General features: G+C 34.7%; 1 protein-coding gene across 2 annotated transcripts in view; it reads left to right on the top strand.

The window, feature by feature from the left end:
• The window catches only part of LOC126757001 (cell adhesion molecule Dscam2), a 169031-nt gene that overhangs the window by 113444 nt on the left and 31808 nt on the right, over positions 1 to 23779 (top strand). For both annotated transcript variants that reach the window (XR_007666670.1, XM_050470543.1), the window contains one exon: positions 7176 to 7475. Coding sequence is in view for 1 of the 2 variants with exons in the window: in XM_050470543.1 (XP_050326500.1) it covers positions 7176 to 7475 (300 nt within the window). In the remaining variant the exon portion in view is untranslated. The remainder of the gene's footprint in view (positions 1 to 7175; positions 7476 to 23779) is intronic.

The raw sequence follows: 23779 nt of genomic DNA, 5'->3' as shown, positions 1-23779 counted from the left end.
TGCGTGGCGACAAATAATGGTGGCGTGATTAAGCAGTCGGCGTTACTGGCCGTGAATGGTTAAATTACAAACGATATACAAAATAATTCTATACTTTGAGTTATAATTATCCACTATACATTTTTTGATTTAATGTTTGCTCTTTTACCAATCGCCTCTACGATTACCCTACCCCAGTCCTACCCCAAATACTACCCTTCGATTTTGGTGATGAGAGCATCAATGAAATGGATATGGTTTCGGCTTACTGCAGCGTTAAAAAGGGTGATCTACCGCTGGATATTTACTGGACGCGTAATGGTGGACGCGTCTTTACCAACGATGGTTTAGTTGTCACGCGCACTAGTCAACGCATTAGCGTACTCAGCATCGAGTCGGTTCGGGCGCGTCATGCGGGCAATTATAGCTGTGTGGCGACAAATAATGGCGGCGAGACCAAGCAGTCGGCTTTATTGGCTGTGAATGGTTTGAGAGCGATATATAGTTTTGTGACGTTATATTTATTCTTTTATTTTTGAGAATTTTTTGTTTGTATATTAATTTTCGTCTTCCACAACCTTTTACCGCTCCATAGTTCTTCCACAAATTTTACCCTTCGACTTCGGCGCACCCGTTAATGCACAGGATATGGCTACTGTCAATTGCGCCGTAACCAAGGGTGATTTACCTTTGGACATCTTCTGGCGTTTTAACGGTTTTCGACTCTTCGGTTCCAACGATGGCGTGGTGGATAACACGTAGCGGTCAACGTATTAGTATGTTGAATATAGAATCGGTGAGATCGCGTCATGCCGGCAATTATAGCTGTGTGGCGAGCAATGCGGCTGGCAGTGTTGAACATGCATCGTGGTTACTTGTCAATGGTAGTTGTTGGTTTCAGCAAGTCATTTGGAATTGTTTTCTTAATTTTTTCCCCAAGTTTTACATTCCGTTCTGCTGTTTCTTGTTTTGGTTTTCACAAGTAATAATTTTCTCCTTCCGCCATCAGTTCCTCCCTCCATAGTGCCTTTCTCCTTTGCGGAGGAGCCTGTCAACACTGGCGAGAGCGCCGGCGTACAGTGTATGATACAGAAGGGTGATGTACCCATTACGATTAAGTGGACTCTCAACTCTAGGCCGGTTATAAACGGCGAAGAGGGTTTAGCTATACTTAAGTTGTCGCCGAAAAGTAGCGTTCTGAATATTGCCTCCGTAGAGGAACATCATCGTGGAATTTTCAAATGTATCGCTGAAAATAAAGCCGGCACCGACTCTTACGTCGCCGATTTGAAAGTTAATGGTATAAAGTTTTGAGTTTTAGCTGATTCTGTAGTCAATGTTGTAGTTTATTTTATTGCTTTCTTATACGCTTAAAGTTTCCTCCCCTTATCAGTTCCTCCCTCCATTATGCCATTTTCTTTTGGCGACGAACCCATAAATAATGGCGAAAATGCTGGCGTGCAGTGTATGATTCAAAAGGGTGATATACCAATTAACATTAAATGGACGCTGAATTCAAGACCCATTATTAACGGGGAAGAGGGCATAACGATATTGAAACTGTCGCCAAAAACAAGTGTGCTGAATATCGCTGCCGTTGAGGAGCATCATCGTGGATTATACAAATGTATTGCGGAAAATAAGGCGGGGTCGAGCTTTTATGCGTCCGATTTGAAAGTTAATGGTACAAAATAGGTCTTAAATATACATAAAATGTTGTAAAGGATTATATAATTTTTGTTAAATTTGTTTTTTTTGAATAATTTTAGCGCTCTAAATTTTAATTTTCTTGCTTCATTCCTCAACCTAACACTCCGTTAGTTCCGCCTCAAATCATGCAATTCAGTTTTGGTGATGAGGCTCTGAATTTCGGTGAAATGGCTGGCGCACAGTGTATGGTTACTAAGGGTGACTTGCCGCTGAATATCCGCTGGACTTTGAATTCGGCACCAATTATCAACGGCGAAGAAGGGTTCACTTTGATGCGCATGAATCCACGCACAAGTTCACTGAGTATTAACACACTTGAGGCAAAACATCGTGGCCTTTATAAGTGTATAGCGAATAATAAAGCGGGCTTTGCAGAATATTCAGCTGAATTACATGTTAATGGTTTGTCAGCAATATAAGCGCTTACAAAATTTCAAACCATTTAATTTCTTTTTTAGTTAATTTTTCCTGAACTCCCAAAACTCATTTTGAGCAAATACTGTATGTCCTTTTTCTGTTTAGTTCCGCCACACATATTACCTTTTAGTTTTCCCGTTGAGGTTGTTAATATGGGCGATATGATAAGCGCTACATGTATGATCTTAAAAGGCGATTTGCCGCTCGATATTTTCTGGACGCTCAATAACGAACCAATTTCTAACGGAGTCGATAGTATTAATATAATGAAATTGAATGCGCGCACCAGTTACATGAGCGTTGACTCATTGGAGGCTAAACATCGTGGTACTTATCGTTGCATAGCTGTAAATTTAGCTGGACTTGCTGAATATGCTGCTGAATTGCAGGTTAATGGTGCGTGGCCGACAAAATTATACCTCCATAAATAGTTAACGTAATTTTACTAACAAATATTGCAAACGTAGTATTATATTCGCCACATAAAAGTGCTGCATTACACTGAGCTGTCGCTTAATTCTTCTAGAAACACAACTTTTATACCACTTTCGGCAAATATGAAATAATAAACGAGTATATCGACAAATTTGGTGTTGGTGCAGTGTGTAATTAATCATAGGTACAAAGTGATATGTGCTGAATTGGCGCTGAAAATAAATTTGATTAGTACTTTTTCTTTTTGCAAATTCTAATTCACTAATATTTCGGGCAACGTCTGCTGTGGTTTTTGAATTCGATAATTCAAGCCTGTAATTGAAATTTAATGCCAAATTTAAAAAGAAACATTAAAAATTTGCAGAATTAGCGCTAAATCAAATTTAATTTAACTCAAATCCCACGCAGTTCCTCCACACGTGCTGCCTTTTAGTTTTCCCGCCGAAGTGGTTAATATGGGCGACATTATCAGCATTAATTGCGTAGTTCTGAAGGGCGACTTACCGCTCGATATATATTGGACCATCAATAATGAGCCTATAACATCAGGCGTTGATGGTTTCACTATTATGAAATTGAATGCGCGTACAAGCTACTTAAGTGTTGATTCATTAGAGGCCAAACATCGCGGCATATATCGTTGCATAGCTATGAATTTGGCCGGACTTGCTGAATATGCGGCTGAATTACATGTTAATGGTGCGTTTAATAAAAAAATTTATTTTTGTAATTTAATAAGTAAATATAAATATGTATACATAATACTAATCCCTTATTAGCTTTTTCAACGCTAAATCTCTGTGCTGAATTACAAAGTATTCACGCGCTTGATTTTGAAGCTTGTTTTCTACACCCAACTATTTTATAAATTCACAAAGAAGCTGCATATTCGATACGTTTGGTGTTGGTGTAGTGTGTTAGTAGTGATTTTTTCAAAACAAGAGGAGCCAAATCTGCGCTGAATAGCAATCAAATTGTGCTGTTGTAAACGAGAATATTTAAATGCGCCCAATGAAAATTCAAATGTTCAGAAAAAATTTTTTCCTTATTTAAGGTTCCAATTTTTAATTTTTTTTGGGTTTCGCTGCTTAAATGTACTCGAGATTCCCACAATGTTAGGTTACTGATCAGGCTATTTCAGTTTCGCTTTGTTGTTCAAATTCAGCAAAGCTGAATATACATTTTCTGTGTTTCTGCCCATAGTTGCACCACAAATTAGCCCGTTCAGTTTCGGTGACGAACCACTTAATCGCGGCGAGGTCGCTAGTGTTACTTGCGTCGTGCCAAAAGGCGATTTGCCACTCGACATCTACTGGACATTGAATTCAGCGCTTATTGTAAACGGTGAAAATGGTTTTAACATATTTAAAATGAACAAACGCACGAGTTCACTGAATGTAGACTCACTCGAAGCAATGCATCGCGGCACTTATAAGTGCTTAGCGAACAATTCAGCGGGTTATGCAGAATATGTTGCAGTTTTAGAAGTGAACGGTTTGTTTGAAAATCGATATTTCTTAGTAATTAGTGTAAATAGTGCAGTTATATTATTATATTTAAAAATTGTGTTTTGTTTTTAGTTTATGTCGTATCTATTCCATATTATTCCATTATCCTTAAATTTGAATCAAGTGTCACCCCAAATACAACCGTTCGATTTTGGTGAGGAGCCTGTGAATACTGGCGAGATTGCCGCCGTGTTTTGCCTAATTCCAAAGGGTGACCTCCCCATAGAAATACGTTGGACCTTAAATTCAGCGCCTATTATAACTGGCGAACATGGTTTTACGCTATCGCGTATGAATCCACGCACCAGCTCGCTTAATATTGATTCGTTGGAAGCGCGTCATCGCGGCATTTATAAGTGCATTGCATCAAACAAGGCGGGCAGTGCTGAATATAGTGCTGAATTGCATGTGAATGGTTTGTGCAAGCACACATTTATAGAAAAACATATTTAAAATATTTAGTTTGATATTTATTTGTTGTAGTGTTTTTGTTGTTTAACGTTTATCGTTTCTTTAAATTAAAGTACCACCACAAGTTTTACCGTTTTCCTTTGGAGAAGATACTGCTGACATGGGTGAAATTGCAAGCGCTACTTGTGTCGTACCCAAAGGTGATTTGCCTATTAAAATACGTTGGTCGCTGAATTCGGCGCCTATTGTGAATGGTGAAAATGGGTTTTCTTTAATACGCCTAAATAAACGTACCAGTTCGCTGAATATCGACTCACTGGCAGCGTTGCATCGCGGTACATATAAATGTATCGCAACAAATGAGGCGGGAACCAGTGAATACGTAGCTGAATTACAAGTTAACGGTTTGTTTTGCTTGAGAATACGCTTGCAATAATTAATTGTAGTTTCGCATACACGCTGAATAGGCATTTTGTAGTACTGTAGTGATATGAAAACGCTTTCGAATTTTTTGCGTGCACATTTGCTGAATTCGTCGTACAATTGTTTTATGATCGTCGAAAATGTGTGCTGAATTGCATATAAAATATGTAAATATATTTTAATTCTCAACTGTTTTGCCATTTTTTTTCATACTAATTAGGTACATGAAAGAAAACTTATTGGTGTTTTAAAGTTTCCAAAGCTAAGTGAATGCAAAAATATTAAATTAAAAATTTTTAAATTCCCAATAATAATTTATTTTATGTGTTTATACAAAAATTGCAATGTGTACATCTTTTGTATGGACCAAACATTTTTATCAGTCGCGCCACAAGTCATGCCGTTCAGTTTTGGCGAGGAACCCTCAAATTACGGCGATAGCACCGCTGTACAGTGCATGGTCTTCAAAGGCGATACGCCACTACAACTCCACTGGACGCTGAATGGACAACTGATCACAAATGAACACGCGGGCATACGTATTATTAAAATGTCACCAAAATTAAGTTCGCTCAGCATCGATGCCATCAACGGACATCATCGTGGCACCTATAAATGTATTGCGAGCAATGCGGCGGGCAGCGCAGAGCAAATAGCTGAATTACTAGTGAATGGTGGCTGCGCTGAATATTAGCTCAATTAATGTAGAAGTTTTAAATTACTTTTAATTTTGGAAAATTTTAATTTTAAACAAAGTTTCCTTGCCTTTTGTACACTGTCACACAAAACTCTTCCTCTTTTGCCATACAGTGCCACCACAAATTATGCCCTTCTCATTTGGTGATGAAGCCACAAATTCTGGTGATTCTCTGGGTGTGCAATGTTCGGTCACCAAAGGTGATCTACCCATTAATATTACATGGACGCTGAATAATCAAACGTTAAAAACTGGCGATTACGAAATTATTATCGGTCGCATGTCGACAAAATCGAGTACATTGAATATCGATTATATTGCCGCCGAACATCGTGGCGTTTACGCGTGTATAGCAACGAATCGCGCGGGCGTGAGTTCCTATCAAACCGAGTTACAAGTCAATGGTTATTAAAAAAAAAATTGTTAAACATAGAAAAATCGATTATTGTTTGCTACTAACTACATAATTGGTTTATACTCGTATTTATGTATAAGTTGTTGTATATAAAAAATAAAACATTTGTATTTTTCCTACGCTTCCTATTCACTATCGCTTGCCGGCTTACAACCCATCCTCCCTCTTTTATGTATGTTTGTACATATGTAGTACTACCCGCTATACATCCTTTTAACTTCGATGCTGAAGCCAATGAGGGGGACAGCGTACAGCTGACTTGTCATGTGGCAAAGGGTGATTTGCCGTTGAAGATACGTTGGACCCATAATGAGTTGCCATTGTTTTCGCATATGGGTGTGTTGGCTAGCAAGATTGGTGATCGCATTAGCTTATTGACAGTGGAATCGGTGAAAGCTGCAAATTCGGGCAATTATACGTGTGTGGCTAGCAATAAAGCGGGCCAGAGTGCTTACACTGCTGAATTGCTGGTTAATGGTATTTGCTTAAGATGAAGACATTTCAGCATATTTATTTCGAAATCTTTATGTATGTTTATTATCCTTTTCGTTGTTGTAATTTATACGTTCATCCACAAACACTCAGAAAGCACAAGAATTAAGTTGAAAAATGTGTGTAAGTGTTTAAGTATGGCTCAGTGTGTTTTTTAAGATAAAAATAAAAGCTGTTCAACTCAATACTAATTCGGAAATAAAATATTAGCAAACTTTAAATTGCGCTGAATTAAGGCAAAAGCGTAAATTGAACGTATCTTAATAATTTTTGTATATTTTTTTTTAAATACGCAAATTGAATGCCGCTGAATTAAACCGAATAGTAGAAAAAATCAATTGCGCTGAATAGTGAAAATTAATTGAATCGTGCCAAATTTCATAGTTCATGATTAGAAAGAAAATATTAGAGCTGAATTGTACCGCGCTGAATTAAACTGAATGTAGCAAAAATTACACAATTTCTTTTGAATCATAATTTAAAGCAGAAGTGTAAAATTTAATTATTATACAAGCTCTCATAGCTGAATTCGTTTTAATATAGTATAATTATTGATTAAATTTTTGCTGAATTCAACTAAATTGAGCTGAATAATAATTTGCCGACAAAACATAATACGATATATTTGTTGTTTACGGACTGTAATTTTTAAAACCGTTATTCTAAATTTTGCAAATTTATTCTTTAGTCCTTCCACAAATCACACCCTTCAGTTACGACGACATAATCAACACAGGCGACTCCATCGATTTGCTCTGTCAAATACAGAAAGGAGATCGTCCAATCAAAATCAACTGGAGCTTTGAACGCGCCGCTGGTGACGCGCGATACGACACACTCCAACCGATAATGCGTACAAATCGCTTTAGTATCAAATCGAGTGTGTTATCGATACCGCGTGCCACACCAGCACACACTGGCACCTACACTTGTACGGCCAGTAATGCGGCTGGCTCAACGACGTACAGCACAAATATTACCGTGAATGGTATAATATATATGAATACACGATTCATCAACGCCTATCTTAAATGACTAACAATCATTGTGGATTTTTTTTTTCAATTGCATATAATATTGGTGGGATCGGTTGCGGTGTTCAAAAGTACTAAACTCCTCTGCTTATAAATATATTATGAAGATATACTGGCTGTTGAGCTCCTATTTATATGCACTATGTATATTTGAGAGTAACTGTAACTATGTAAAACGTACATAACAAATTACACTTCACCACATTATCTAACAAATCTTATCTCTACAACCCAAACTTTCCATTTGATGTTACTAAACTACAAGAAACATATATTATATTCTCTCGCACACATACTGTTACTAAAATCCCTCAGTGCCGCCGCGTATAACACCATTTCAATTCGGCGAAGAACCCTTGAACTTCGGTGAACCCGCGTCTATACAATGCACCATTGCCGGTGGTGATTGGCCAATGAGTGTTAAGTGGTTGCTGAATGATTATCATTTGCCTGCCCATTTGAATATAGCAACTACAAAATTCACAAGACATACACATGCTCTGGCCATAGAAAGCGTGACAGCTGATCATGCGGGAAATTACACTTGCGTCGCTGAAAATTGGGCGGGAAAGGCTGAATATACGACACCGTTGATTGTGAATGGTTTGCAAAAACTTGAAATTACTGTTACTTTGTTAGAGTATTCAACATTATTTTAATTTAAACCTTAAACCCAATCCACCTCACATGTCACGTAACTGGTGAAATCCGTGCTGAATGCGTTGAAACTGTATTCAGCGCGAAAAATCTTAACTAGTTTTAGAACTACTTAAAATTGCTTATATAATGAAAGCTGTGCTTACAATTTTGTATAAGTTGTTCAAGCATATCTAATACAAATAGTATACAGCTATTTTTTTTTTTTTTGTCAAAGCATTGACCCTTTTTTATTTCAAATTGGCTAAGCTTAAAAGTCAAAAAAAAAATGTTTAATTTTTATTATGATTTCATTGCAAAAGTTGCTCCGAAAATCGCACCATTCGATTTTGGTGAAGAACCGCTCAACTACGGTGAACCCGCCTCCATACAGTGCACCATACTAGGCGGTGATCTACCCATCAACGTTACATGGTTGCTGAATAACGCTGCTATTGATAGCTTCCATGACATATCGTTATCGCGTATTGGCAAGCGCGTAAATGTGTTGACCATCGAAGCAGTCGCGGCACATCATGCGGGCAACTATTCATGTCGCGCGCATAATAAAGCCGGCATTACTGAGCATGCAGCGCGTTTGGTTGTGAATGGTTTGTTTTATATCTATTAAGAAAGCAGAACTAAATTGGATATGATCATTTTAGAGTTTTATAATTCTTTCTTTTTATTAAATTAAGAAACTTCCCTCCTGCGTATCGATTAAAGTTTTATTATAATCTAAAATTTTGTTTTGGCCGCGCTGAATTGTGTCAGCAGTCAGTCAGCGTATCGGTTGTTACTTTATTAAGAATTTCTTGAAATGTTGGATGCATCAACTTATTGAGAAGTGTGCTGAATTGTCTTTATATACATAAAACATAATTTTTTGTCGCACAAATTATGTTTGTTAAGAAGTGTAATTTATTTCTGCATGCGCTTACAAAAAGTTTTGTTTATTTTCCTACAAAAAGTCGCTCCGAAAATTGCACCATTCGATTTTGGTGAAGAGCCTCTCAACTACGGCGAACCCGCTTCTATACAGTGCACCATACTCGGCGGTGACCTACCCATCAATGTTACCTGGTTGCTGAATAACGCCACGATCGATAGATACCACGATATATCCTTTTCGCGTATTGGCAAGCGTATCAATGTTTTATCCATTGAATCAGTGGCTGCGCATCACGCCGGCTTTTATTCGTGTCATGCTCAAAATAAAGCGGGCATAACCGCGCATACAGCTCGCTTAATAGTTAATGGTTGGTGTAAGAGTTTGAAAGTAACATTTTTTGTTTTCTCTTTTTTTCTTTCGTTATTATCCTTTCCCGAAAATTTTGACTTAAGTACCACCGAAAATTACGCCCTTCTCTTTTGGTGACGAACCCATGAACTTTGGCGAGCCTGTTTCAGTACATTGCACTATTTCGGGTGGTGATCTACCTGTCTCTGTAATATGGACTTTGAACAGACACCCGTTATTGCCGGAACTGGAGATTTTGACTGAGAAACGTGGACAACGTATACACAATTTAATGATCGATGCAATCGAGGCGAAACATGCGGGCAATTATACTTGCATTGCAAGCAATTCAGCCGGTCGAGCTGAGCACTCAGCTGAATTGATTGTGAATGGTTTGTGCGAACGCATACTTTTAAAACGAAAGATATTTAATTTGTAGCGAGTCATGGTAGATATAGTGGTTTAAATTAGCTTAATCCCTTCCTAATACACTTTTGCTGTGTAACTGTGATATTATTCGTTGTGTGCTGAATACATATGAATTTTTTTTAGGGAAATGCAAAGAGACGGAAGTGAAGAATTCTTAATACTGTTAGGTATAAATTTTATTTACTGCATAAAAGAGGAGTTGTTGGAAATGTCGCTGAATAGTAATTTTTAAGCACAAATTTCGTGTTGCGAAAACTGATTTTGACACTAATTATGGTAACAAAATAATTCAAAACTACACTAGAGGTTGAAATATTTTTATTAAAAATAAATATTTGGAAACATCTTAAAACTATATGACGCAAGCTTATTAGATTTTTTACTGATTTATTTGTTCAGTACCACCCAAAATCAGCCCATTTTCATTTAGCGAAGAATCAATGAGTTTCGGCGAGTTTGTTAATATACAGTGTACCATTGCCGGGGGCGATTTACCAGTTCGCATTACATGGACTCTGAATGGTAAACCATTCGAGGATTATCTTGAAATTATTACAACGAAACGTGGTAAACGCATTAGTGAACTCACAATTGAATCTGTGTCGGCCAAACATACTGGAAACTATAGCTGCATAGCTGAAAATCGTGCTGGACGCGTTAATCACACCGCTGAATTGCGTGTTAACGGTGCGGATTGCGCTCAATATACATTTTTATAATATACATAAGTATTTAAGTTTTACGTTTTCAAAAATAATCTTTGCACCTTTTCCTACACTTAACCTTCCCACCATTCCTGTTTAAGTGCCGCCTAAAATCGCAAATTTTGATTTCGGCGAAGAACCCTCGAATTTTGGCGAATCTGCTAGTGTGCAATGCTTGGTAACTTCTGGTGATTTTCCTGTAAGCTTTGCTTGGCTTTTTAATGGTCGCCAAATCAACGACAATGTCTACGATGTTTCAATGGTGAAACTAGGTAAAAAGATAAGCGCGCTCTCCATCGATTATGTGCGTGGTCATCATGCTGGCAACTATACATGTGTGGCCGCCAATAAGGCAACATCCGTAAATTATACCGCTGAATTGGTGGTGAACGGTATTTGTTTTGCATTTAGTAATCTAAGATGATAAAATTTTAAACTTTCTTTAATATTGTAATTTTTCGTCATTAATTTTTTCACAATTCCTCAAACACACCACTTACTTTTAGTTCCCCCGAAAATTGCGCATTTCGATTTTGGCGATCACGCGGTGAATTTCGAAGAATCAGTCTCCGTAAATTGTCTCATATATTTGGGTGATTTACCAATGGATATCACTTGGCTCTTTAATGGCCAGCCAATAAACATTTATACTGGGGTGTCTATAGTGAAGGTGGCAAAAAGGCTAGTATACTGACTATAGACTCCGTACATGCCGGCCATGCTGGCAACTATACATGTAAAGCGCGCAATGATGCAGCTGCTGTGGAGTATACAGCGGAATTGATTGTTAATGGTATTTTTTCTTTGAGTTTTCCCGCTGAATTTACTTTAAGTTACGCTTTCTGTAGTTTTTATGTGGTTTTTGATTTAATATATATCCTTTTCATAAATGTAGAGGAGTGCTGACATGTTTGTTTGAAAACTGTTGCAAAATGAGAGCTGTTTTACATTAAAATAGTCAATTGAGCGTAATAAAATATCTGAAAGTAAATGCTTACAAAATATTTTACGAAAAACTGTTGCTGACTTCGGAATATCATATTCGAGTTTATGAATATACGGATTTGCGCTAGTGGCTCTTTCTTAAAAAAATTTAACAAACTAAGAACATTTTTATTTACAAAAAATTTTATTCAGCACCACCAAAAATTGTGCCATTCGATTTTGGTGACAAACCAGCGAACTTTGAGGACTCAGTTTCGGTAAATTGCTTAATTTCTTCTGGAGATATGCCAATCGATATAGAATGGCTCTTTAATGGCGAACCCGTAAACTATTTTGCGGGTGTTAACGTTATGCGCGGTGGCAAGCGTATTAGCTTACTCAGTATCGACTCAGTACATGCAGGACATGCGGGAAACTATAGCTGTAAAGCGCGTAATAAGGCAGCTACGGATGAGTACTCAGCACAGTTGATTGTTAACGGTTATTTAAAAAGAAATTCTTACTATTCAGCCAAATATTATTTTTAATTTGTATGTGCTTACAACTTTAAAATTATTTACAAAGAATTTTTACGTATTAATTTTCTTCATATCCTGCATTTTCTCATACATAAGTGCCTCCTAAAATTACACCCTTCGACTTCGGTGAGGAACCGGCGAATGTTGAAGACTCTGTTTCTATAACTTGCCTTATTTCTTCTGGTGATTTACCCATTGATATCGAATGGCTGTTCAATGACTATGCTATAAGTTCGTACTCGGGTATAACTGTATTGAAGGGTGGTAAACGTACCAGTATGTTGACCATAGACAATGTGCATGCCAGACATGCCGGCAAATACAGTTGTAAAGCGAAGAATTATGCTGCAGCTGTAAATTACACAGCTGACTTGGTGGTTAATGGTATATATTATTTCATGATGTCAATTTAAGTAGCGCTGAGTACAACTTTATAGAGTTTGTGGTGTTTATTTTTTGTGTTTTTACCTCATTTGGTCCTCTGAAAATTAAAATATGTATATAAATCTTTGCTTTTAAAAAGATACTAAGTATTATTTTCATTAATTGATATACATGCCTACACACTTCCTACCATCCCTAGTCGCGCCTAAAATCGTACCTTTCGACTTTGGTGAAGTTCCAGCCAGCTTTGAGGACTCTGTCTCGGTGAATTGCCTCATTTCCTCTGGTGATATGCCGTTAGACATCGAATGGTTATTCAATGGTGAACCGGTTAATTATTTCGCCGGTGTAAATGTGATCAAAGGTGGCAAGCGTACAAGTTTGTTAACTATAGACTCAGTGCACGCGGGACACGCGGGCAATTATACTTGCAAAGCGCGTAATAAAGCAGCCATGGATGCGTACTCAGCACAGCTGATTGTCAACGGTTACCGCATAACAATATATTGCTATTTAGTTTACATTTTATATATTATTGTCAAAATTTTTAAAACGCTTACACAAAAAACATATTTTAATTTTTTCTTAACTTTTTAAATCCCAAACAAGTTCCTCCAAAAATAACACCTTTCGATTTTGGTGAGGAACCGGCAAACGTTGAGGACTCAGTGTCGGTTACTTGCCTTATTTCTTCCGGTGATTTACCCATCGATATAGAGTGGTTGTTCAATGATTACGCAATTAGTTCATACTCCGGTGTATCGGTTATGAAAAGTGGCAAACGTACGAATATATTGACTATTGATAATGTGCACGCTAGGCATGCGGGAAAATATACTTGTAAGGCGAAAAATCATGCAGCCGCGGTGAATTACACAGCTGAATTAGTAGTGAATGGTATATTTGTGTAAATTAGTTACATTTTTAATCCGCTGAATTGTGCTGAATAGCGCTGAGTATCTTGCGTATAATTTTCAGTACTTTCTTTTCCTTGTTTATATTTGAATTTTTGTGTAAGACCTGTTTACATTACACTACAACACGAAACAATCACGTACTCAACCCTTACCCATCTACAACCATACATTACACTTAATTGATTATTACACATTTGCTGAATAAAATATTACAACATTTCCAGTGGCCCCAAAAATAGCGCATTTCGACTTTGGGGAAGCACCTGCTAATTTTGAAGACTCCGTCTCAATTAATTGTCTCGTTTCATCGGGTGATTTGCCACTAGATATTGAATGGCTATTTAATGATTACCCGCTGAATTCTTATTCTGGTATTACCGCCACAAAAATGGGCAAACGTTTGAGTGTATTGATGATAGATTCAGTAAATGCGCGTCATGTTGGCAACTATACATGCAAAGCTAAAAATCTATGGGCGGCGAGCAGTTATACTGCACAATTGATTGTGAATGGTAGTATTGGATGAAAAATATATTTAAACATACGCAAATTTGGTTGTAATATTTAATTTCTCAACTTTTGTTGAAATACTTTGTCCTTTACCTAAACGACCTACTTTATTCAAACAATATCCGAAATCCTAAGAGCATGCCGTAAATTATTAGTGTGGTTACTATATGCTTTGATGTTTACACTGTGCTGAATTTATTAAAAATTGCTTTTTTGGAACTGCTTTTAAAATTTATATGTTTTCTTAAAGCCTTGCATATATAATTCATGCGCTGAATTGCATTGGTAATGTAGTTATGCTGTGAAAAGGGCCCTGTTGTATTGGTTTAAGCTGAAAGTTTTCTATCGAGCCTGTTGCTTACAATATTTATAGGCTGAAACCTACTGAAAATAATACATTACTGTCTATATGTCAGGTTATACAGAATACTCTAATTAAAAAATATTTTTGTCTGAATAGTATTTTTGGAATATAAAATAACTGAACTCGGAAACACTTTACACATGTTTGGTTAATTTTTGTATTTGATGCCTTTCTTCTCCGAGTCTATACAACATAAGTTGCTGAAGTGAAATGAAGTTTTAATAAATTTTGACGGACGTTGGAAAAAGTAAATTATATAAACTGCTGGATTGAAGTATTTTTTGAAACCGTTATCTTGAACTATTTGTCCGACAATAAAAATTAAAATAAATAATTGCGCGCTAAGAGCATCAATACATGATGTCTGATTTCTATACTTTTTAACAATGTAGTACCACCAAAAATCACACCTTTCGATTTTGGCGAGGAACCTGCAAATTTCGGCGACTCGGTGACCGTACAATGCACTATTTCTAAAGGTGATTTACCGGTCGATATCACTTGGCTATTCAACGATTATCCGATAAACGATTATTTGGGTGTTACCACATCGAAAATTGGCAAGAAAGTAAATGTTTTAACCATCGATTCAGTGAATGGCAATAATGCTGGCAATTACACATGTAAGGCGCGTAATGAGGCGCAGATAACGGTATATACGGCAGCGTTGATTGTAAATGGTGGGCGTTGAAGAATAAGACAATATCAGTAGTTTAAGAATATCTGCTAAAACTTTTTATGCTAGGAAGCTGTTTTTACGTTTTCATCAAAAAGTTAACAATTTCTTTTCCTTCTATATTTTTTCCCCAAACCGCAATTGTCTACCTTATTTTCCTTTCGTTACCTCTTCTACACCCATTCCGCGCGTTACAAAGTGCCGCCACAAATCTCTCCCTTCTCCAGCGGCAATCAAGCCGTACATCTCGGCCAATACATCACCTATCAGTGCACAATAACCGAGGGTGATCTACCACTCAACATACGTTGGACCTTTAACAATCAACCGCTGGTCAATGACGACGACCAGGATATATTGATTTCGAAATTGGGGCGCCGCAGTAGTGTACTCACCATAGAGAATGTAAGCGCGCGACATGCGGGAAATTACAGCTGTCACGGCTCGAATGAGGCGGGCAAAGCGAGCTATGGCGCGCAACTTAAAGTTATAGGTTATTCAAAGAATAAAAATCATGAAAATAATTATATAAAGAAGTATTATTTTCTTTAATTTGTGAGCGTTGATTTTGTATTTATTATTTTGATTTCAATTGTATCAGTATTTAAAAATAATTTTAATTTCTTCTCTATTTATTGCTATCTATGCCTTCTTTTCCTTCTTTATACTCGTGTATCCGCTTTTAGTTTTACCACGCATCATACCCTTTGCTTTCGAGGAGGGCCCCGCACAGACAGGTCAATATCTGACATTGCATTGCTCAGTGCCCACTGGCGACTTACCGATTGTGATTGTATGGACGCTCAACGGTGAGCTTGTTAGTGAAGCGTTGGGCATTTCGACAATGACAGTCAGTCGTCGCAGCAGTGTGCTGACAATTGAATCTGTCGATCATCAACATGCTGGAAATTTCACTTGCAATGCAAGCAATCGCGCGGGCGTGCAGAGTTATTCTACTGAGTTGAATGTTTATGGTTAGAATTAAAAAACATTTATGTAAACAAAATTTTTCTCAAAAAAAAAAAACTAACAAAAGTATTGTGGGAATAAATAATAATATATTTGATAGCTTGAATATTTCATTAGTTTGGATAAAAAAATTTGAAGCTGCCGGCATATACACGTATTCGGAATTTTTCACTACTCTTCTTCTTATGCACTAAAAAGTTAGCCCTAACACTTGTTTCTATGCAAAGAATGCTGTTATATTTTGTGTCTGTGTGCTGAATAAAAGCTGTCTGAATATTCGCAAATTGTTGCTGCCTCTGCCTAACTGATCCTATTAAAAACTAAAAATTGCATGTTGAGCATAAAAATAGCACACGGACTGTGTCAATGCCGCACTATTTTAAAACTAAAAACATAATTCTAGAAATGATCGTATATTTGAAATAAAATCACTGCGTTCAACGAACATAACTATGAAAAAATAAATACGATTGATAGAGTCGAAAGTTAAGCGCTCAAGTTTGAACTGTTGTGATTAACTGGTGTTCACACTTTGCTTAAATATCACTGGGTTCAACTATATAATAAATTTTCTGAAACCTAAATAAAATATAATTGCAAATTGACGTGTATCATTACATAAATCATAAAAAATATTTGGAAAAAATTATGAAAAATGTGTCCGAAAGCGATTGCCGTTGTAGCGCAAATATTAAACGGAGTTAAAGTTCGCTGTAAAGCAAATTAATTCAGGGAGAATTATAGAATAAATATTTTTAATATCCAAGGGAATAACCACCGTTGTGATTATAACACTTAAAAGTATCTTCTACTCTGTTTACATACATATACGTATATCGTAAGCCAATATCCAAATATAGTGTAGATCATCAGTAATTTTATAAGAAAGTTTCGAAAATTGTTGGTTTTCTATTACTAAATTGTCAACATGATTTAGTTTTTATTTTTTTCGGTATTATTTTTGTTAAAAAATGGCGAATGATGCACATGCATAATATGTTTTCTACATTACTATTATATTTTGAAATTAGAAAAAATGTTATCTAAATATTTACTACGTAGTAAAAAAGAGTGAAGCAATGTTTTCGCAAAACTGTCTGTGTAAATAACATTTTTCAATAAGAACGTATTTTGGAAAAGTAATTTGTAGTAACCGAAGTAATAATGTGAACACAGTCTTAGTTCGATAAACTGATAACGATAAACTCGTGAATAATTTAAAAAGAAAACATTAGCAACAGGGAAATAAATATAATATATGAAAACTTTTTTTTCCACAAAATAACAACAGTACTTCCCAAAATCGCACCTTTCACCTCTGGGGCGGATGCATTTTTCCCTGGTGATTATTGTACACTTCAATGCTCTATTATACATGGTGATCATCCGCTCTTGGTGTATTGGTATTACAATGGCTTGCCGCTGAATGAAAGCTACGCACAACAGCGTGGCATAACCATTTCAAAAATGGGTTCACGCAGCTCGGCTTTGACTATCGAATCGATAGAGGGCGCACATGCAGGCAATTATACATGCTATGGCAAGAATGCGGCTGGTGTAACCAATTATACGGCACAGTTGATTGTCAATGGTACAAAGAGGGAGAATTTATGAAATAAATTTATCATATTGTTAGTGATTTGAAATACATTTTTTCATTCGTTTTTAATTTTTTGTTTTATTTTTATGTTTTCAAATCGTCCAACAATACATTTATCCAACATCGTCCATCGTCTTTGCAATACTGGGTGGCACTAAAACGTGTAAATTATTATATGACAATAATCCTTTATCGATAACCGATTAATAAAATATTGGCATTCCTGAATCCTCTTTTTCTTTCCTCTATGCACAAATATCGCATAATATATACTTCCTGCATCCATTCCCTCCCAATCCGCCGTGCCTTACCTTCATCGTCGCATGACTTATACACTATTTAGTGCCACCAAAACTTGCACCACTTCCCTCCAACGTCGATTCACCACTGTATGTGGGTGATTACTTTCAACTAACATGCGCTGTGGTGCATGGCGATGCACCATTCAACATAACCTGGTACTACAATGACGAACCGGCCCAATTGGTCGATGGCATAATGATTTTAATGCATGGTAGACGCAGCAGTTCGCTGAATATTGAGAACGTAAGCGGTGAACATGCTGGCAAATACACGTGTATGGGTGCAAATCACGCCGGACACACCACAGTCTCAACGAACTTAACAGTAAAGGGTTTGTGTACAAGCTTAGCTTAGTTTAAATAAGAAAAGTACATATTTGAGCGCAGTTTACTTATAATTTAAATACTCTTAGTATAGCAAAAATAGTTTTTAATGGCTGCGGGCGCACTTTGTTTCCCAAGGAATGGCTTAGCTGAGCATTTTAATCAAATATAAGCGCATAGCATTTCGTAAGATGCGTTCAAACATAAAATGCTGCATATTTTTAGGCGCTGCAGCGTTTGCGACTATGCTTGTGTGTGCGTGATGACATTTAGTTATTTAGTTGAGCATTATTTCACTGTATTATACCAATGGTGTTTTGTCCTTGAATGTTTGTGGGGTTATGAAATTTGTTTTTCACTCAAAATTTCGCAGTCGCTTTTGCTGGATTCATAAACTTTGTGTGCATATCGAAATTTTAGCTATTCTTTCAAGCTTAAAAGTATGCAATGTTAAAACGTCTTGACATAATTTTTAATAAACTTGACTAGTGCAAAAGCTTACATAGTCAACTTAAAATTGTTTGTATTTTTTAAATTTTTTGGATTTTTAAAAATGTTTCGAAATTAAAAAAAAAATTAAATAAATATTATGTCATAATTTTGACCTTAGTGATCGAAAATATAATTCATGGTACAAAATTGTACTGAGTATAATTTGTAAATCCTCGTTTTTTACTAAATTTGGTAAAACAAATTTTAATTAAAATTTTGTAATAAACATCAGGAAATCGAAATAAACATATATAACGTAATATATAAAGACAAATGAAAATAATTAAAAGGCGCCAATTCAAATTTTTAAAATTTACTATAAAACCAATAAAAAAATATTTTAAAAATATCATTGCATACTTTTGAGCTGCAATCATCTTCTTGTCTATCATATTTTTTCGAGCCCCTACCTATGATCATACCTTTAGCAAGTCAATGAAATCAATGCGCACTTATTGTTGTACATATGTATGTATTTGTGTCTTTGTCCACGCACTACACGGTTCTCTACTTTATGGTACTTCCACACACCCAGAACTTCCACAACTCGAACAATTTCACTTTAATGCAAACGGTGTTAATGGTGGTCAGGCGGTTCGCGTCATGTGTATGGCCATCTCTGGCGATTTGCCCATCGATATACACTGGCTTAAGGATGGTCAACCTTTGTTGCGTTCGATTTATCACAAAATCGATGAATACACATTGATCTTATCGCTGCGTCAGACTACTATTGGCGATTCGGGGAATTATACGTGTGTCGCGAGTAATGCGGCGGGTGAGGCACGTCGCTGGTCGGTGCTGAAAGTGAAGGGTGAGGGCGTTGGTTGATTCATTAGCCGCATGCGACACTTAGTTTCTGGAGTTTGATTTATTTTAAATTTTATTTTATATAATATGATCATTTAAAATCCCCTTGCGTTGTTAGAAATAAACCAAGCATTTAAGCAGCGAGCTTGACTGCAGATGCAGAGTGTTTGCAGTGACATAAGGGGTGTTGAAAAGAGCTCAGGGAAAATGATTTAAATATTGATAATGCATTAATCGTTTTATATGATCCGTTAAGCAAAACATTAAATAAAATTAAAATTAGATATAAAAAAAAAATTATAAAAAAAATGTATAAAAAAGTTTCTAAAATATTTGAGATCTTATTTATTTTCAAATTTAAATATAATTTTTCACGTTTTTCATCTTCTAACGAATTATGCTCTCTATTCAAATAAATTCCAAGAAACCCCCTTTCTGACCAAACTCTCCATCTCGGCCACACCCTGTCATATGGGTGACTATGTGCAACTGACTTGCATTGCCAGCAAAGGTGATTTGCCTATTGCGTTCAACTGGTATTTGAATGGGCAACGTGTCGGTGGTGATTGGGCCACTTTGGCCAGCGTGGGCGAGCATACCAGTCTTTTGCTAATCAATAATGTTACTTCGCCGCATGCGGGTCGCTATACATGTGAGGCAACAAATGCGGCGGGCAGCGCAAACAAGTCCGCGACGCTGACAGTGAATGGTAGGCAAAAAGAAATCGGCTGTAGAAAATTGCATTCAATAGAACTTTATAACTAAATTTTGAACTTTTCTCACTGTATTAAAGCAGAATAAATTCTTAATTGAAAATAAAATATTAAATACTTTTTCCGCCATAATAATAATAATAATGCAATAAATTTGTTAATTGAAGTTTCTTAAAGTTTTATTATGAATTTTAAAATTTTTACTTGCAGCAGTTTTTTCGAGACTTAATTGTAAAAATATAATTTATTTAATTCAATAAATTGTTTCTGAAATTATGGACTTAGCAAAAACTTTTTTGACTTTTTGTCACAATAATAAACGTTTTTTTATAGAAAATAGTTTTTTGTAATTTTTGGTCAAACTAATTTTTATGCAACGAAATTGATATTTTCTTAAAATTTAAATCTTCTCGAAATTGCAATTTTATGAACATGGCAATTGATTGACATTTTTCATAAAATTAAAAAAAAATATTTTTTTTTAGAAATCAAATTTTAATTCAATTGAAGTTATATTGAATGTGAAAATTAAATAATTTTTTTGTTTAATTCATGGAATATAATTTTTTGTAATAAGTAATTTTTAGAAAGTTTAAAGTTTTGTACAATCGGATTCTTTATCGGATTGAAATATTTATAAAAAAATCAAATTTATTGAATACGGAATTTTTTAGAAGCTAAATTTTAATTCAGGTTTTGAGGTATATGAATTTGAAAATTAAAAAAAATCTTTTTCAAAATTTATGGAACCAATATTTTTTTGGAATAATTATTTTTTAAAAAATGTAAAGTTTTGTATAATCGAATTTTTTTATCGGATTGAAATACTAAAAAAAATCAAATTTATTGAATTCGGAATTTTAAGAAAATAAATTTTAATTCAGGTTTAATTTCAAATTCAATATAACCTAAATTTGAAAATGAAAAAAAATCTTTTTAAAAAAGTTATGGAACCAATACTTTTTTAGAATAATTATGGTTTGGAAAATGCAAAGTTTTATACAATCGGATTTTTTATCAGATGGAAATATTAATAAAGTAAAAAAAATTCAACCTGTTATATTAAGAACATACATATGTATGTATGTACATTTATTTATGTACATATATTCAACTGTTTTATTTTTTTGGTTATCGAATTGAAAGATTAAAAAACAAATTATTAACCTGAAAATTAATTAAAACTTTTGGAAAATTGGCAAATTTTCACAACACAGCTATTGAGAGAAGTCCATATTTCTTTGGCCTACCATACCATAAAACACAAACAATTTTTGAGAGGCCTCGTATAACTTTCTGGTTCGAAAATGATTTTTAAATAATTTTATTTTGACAGGTTAAACATTTATTAACTTGAAAACTTTCATAATTTTTGGAATATATTATACATACATATATAATAGCTTACGTCGTTTTGGGGTTTGGGGTTTATAAACAACTTCAACATTTTGAAAATAAATTTTTCAGCAACAAAATTTTTTAAAGATGTATCTCGTGTGCTAAATTTAATTTTTTGTAAAAAAACATATTTTTAAAATATTAAAAAAATAAATAAAAATACGATGACTTATATTTTTTAATTTTTTTTTGGAGTATGCGAAAATACAACCTTAGCAGTTGTAAAGCTTATCACCGTCCATGAAAATTATATACTCGCAAATTAGCAGTCTACACTCTTTGTAAAAATTTTTTATCATCAAAATAAAAAATTCACAGCCAAATCACAGGTGCAAGTCTGTATTATAACATGTGAACTAAAATGTAAATTAATTTTTTTAACATGAATGTTGTCATAAAATCTATGCCAAATAATAGCTTGGGTATTTTTTATAAGAAAATCTATATGATACTTTCATCAGCAACTAATTTAATGCAAAGAAACAAAATTAAATGGCAAAACAGCTCGAATTCGCAACAGCAGCAACAAATAATATCACAAGAAGCACAAACACATTATACATTGCATAAACACAGTGCACATTCAGCGCACTCACATACATTGAAACAAACACACACACACAAACAGGCACTAAGCATACATTTAGGCGCACAAAAGCACTTTCAAATAAGCGAACGCTACACCAACACCAAATATGTACATATGTACCAGCATAATTGAACAGAAAAACATTTGCATTGCAATAAATAGCTAAAACAATGTGCAAGAATGGGTATGGAAAATGTAAAAAAAAAATATAAGAATAACAAAATTGCTTCAACGTGTTTTTTTAATTTTTGATATTTTTTTGTATTTTAATTTTTTGTTTTAATGTTTTTAATTACGAAATTTTTTTTAGCATAATAATTTTTTTTATTGATAATTTTGTTTTTAATTATTTTTTAATTTAAAAATTTTCCTTTTTTTTTCTTTTTTTGTATATTAGCGGTTAATTTTACATATGAGTATGCAATTATTAAAAATTAATTCTTATTCGAAACAAAAAAACGTACGAATTTTGTAAATGTGCGCCGCAAGCAAAACTATATAATTTTTTTTTTCAAAACAGCAAGAATATGCAGCATAATTTTTCTACTTTCAAACGCTCCTCTATACTCCTCGCTTACTAACAGTTGTTACAACAGAAAGACACTTTTAGCAAAAACTTTGCATTAAATAGATTACTTAAAATACATATGTATGTACACGTAAATAAATACTAATATCAATACTGTTACTCACATTAACACCAGCCAAGCACTGTTAACAAACAAATACTGTAAGTAAATTAACATTTCTGTACAGCGCTGTGTATCCAACAAAAATTGACATGCCTGTAAAGTATGTGAAGCTGTTAATAACGGTATTGCTTCACTGTCCGCATATACATATGTTGTTGCAAATATTTTTGTTTGGTTTGCTATGTGCGACTGACCCAACAATTTGTATTTAAACCGGTCAAGAGCATAATATTTTATTAACAGCTGTGTACAAAATTTATGCTACACAACAGAACAGCTTCAACTCCCGATACGCGCTCATTCTGATCACTAACTCGGTCGCTTCCACTCTCGCAAATTCCTAACCAACTCATTCAGCTACCACCACATCCGCACCCTTGAATATCCCATCTTTAATTAACTTTCATTTTCATTACACGCATAATTTGGTATATAAACGAACAAAATGTTAAATGATGCTGAAAAGAATGTAGGAAAATTAAAAAAAAATATTAAAGAAAAAGAAACTTATATATCCAAAAAAATAATTTAAAGAAAAAGAAAATCAAAAATCTGTAAAAACAGCTTAAATTTTACTTCAAATAAACAAACGTTATCGATTATTTTAGATAAGTAATCCATTAGTTGCCCAGCATCACTTCACATTTCGTTTTACGCATGCTTTCTATTGACATTTAAATTTAGTTTTTAAAAAACATTCATTTCAATTAATCCCACAACAATTCATTTGTCCTTTTTGCCTTCTGTTTGTAAAAATGTATGTAGCTTGTTGCTTTCTTTGGTTGTAGTTGTAAAATAATATTTTAATTTGCATAGGTTTTAAGCCAAAGTATTTACTGAAGATTTTGATGTTGTTGTTTTTTTTTCAAAAACAAAAATTTTACACTTTTTGAAAAATGTAGAAATTAAAAAACTCTTTTTTTTATGACTTTGCAAATACAGGGTGTAATGAGAATATATTAAGAAAACAAATTGATTTTTCAATAGCTGTTCAGAGATCATTTGTTTGACTTTGACAATTGTAGTCTATTAAAGTGTAAAGTTTG

The sequence above is a fragment of the Bactrocera neohumeralis genome, chromosome 4, assembly GCF_024586455.1.
Source record: "Bactrocera neohumeralis isolate Rockhampton chromosome 4, APGP_CSIRO_Bneo_wtdbg2-racon-allhic-juicebox.fasta_v2, whole genome shotgun sequence".
In the NCBI taxonomy this organism is placed as follows: Eukaryota; Metazoa; Arthropoda; class Insecta; order Diptera; family Tephritidae; genus Bactrocera; species Bactrocera neohumeralis.
Note: the sequence above shows the minus strand (reverse complement) of the source record. Positions and strands in the feature narration are given on the sequence as shown.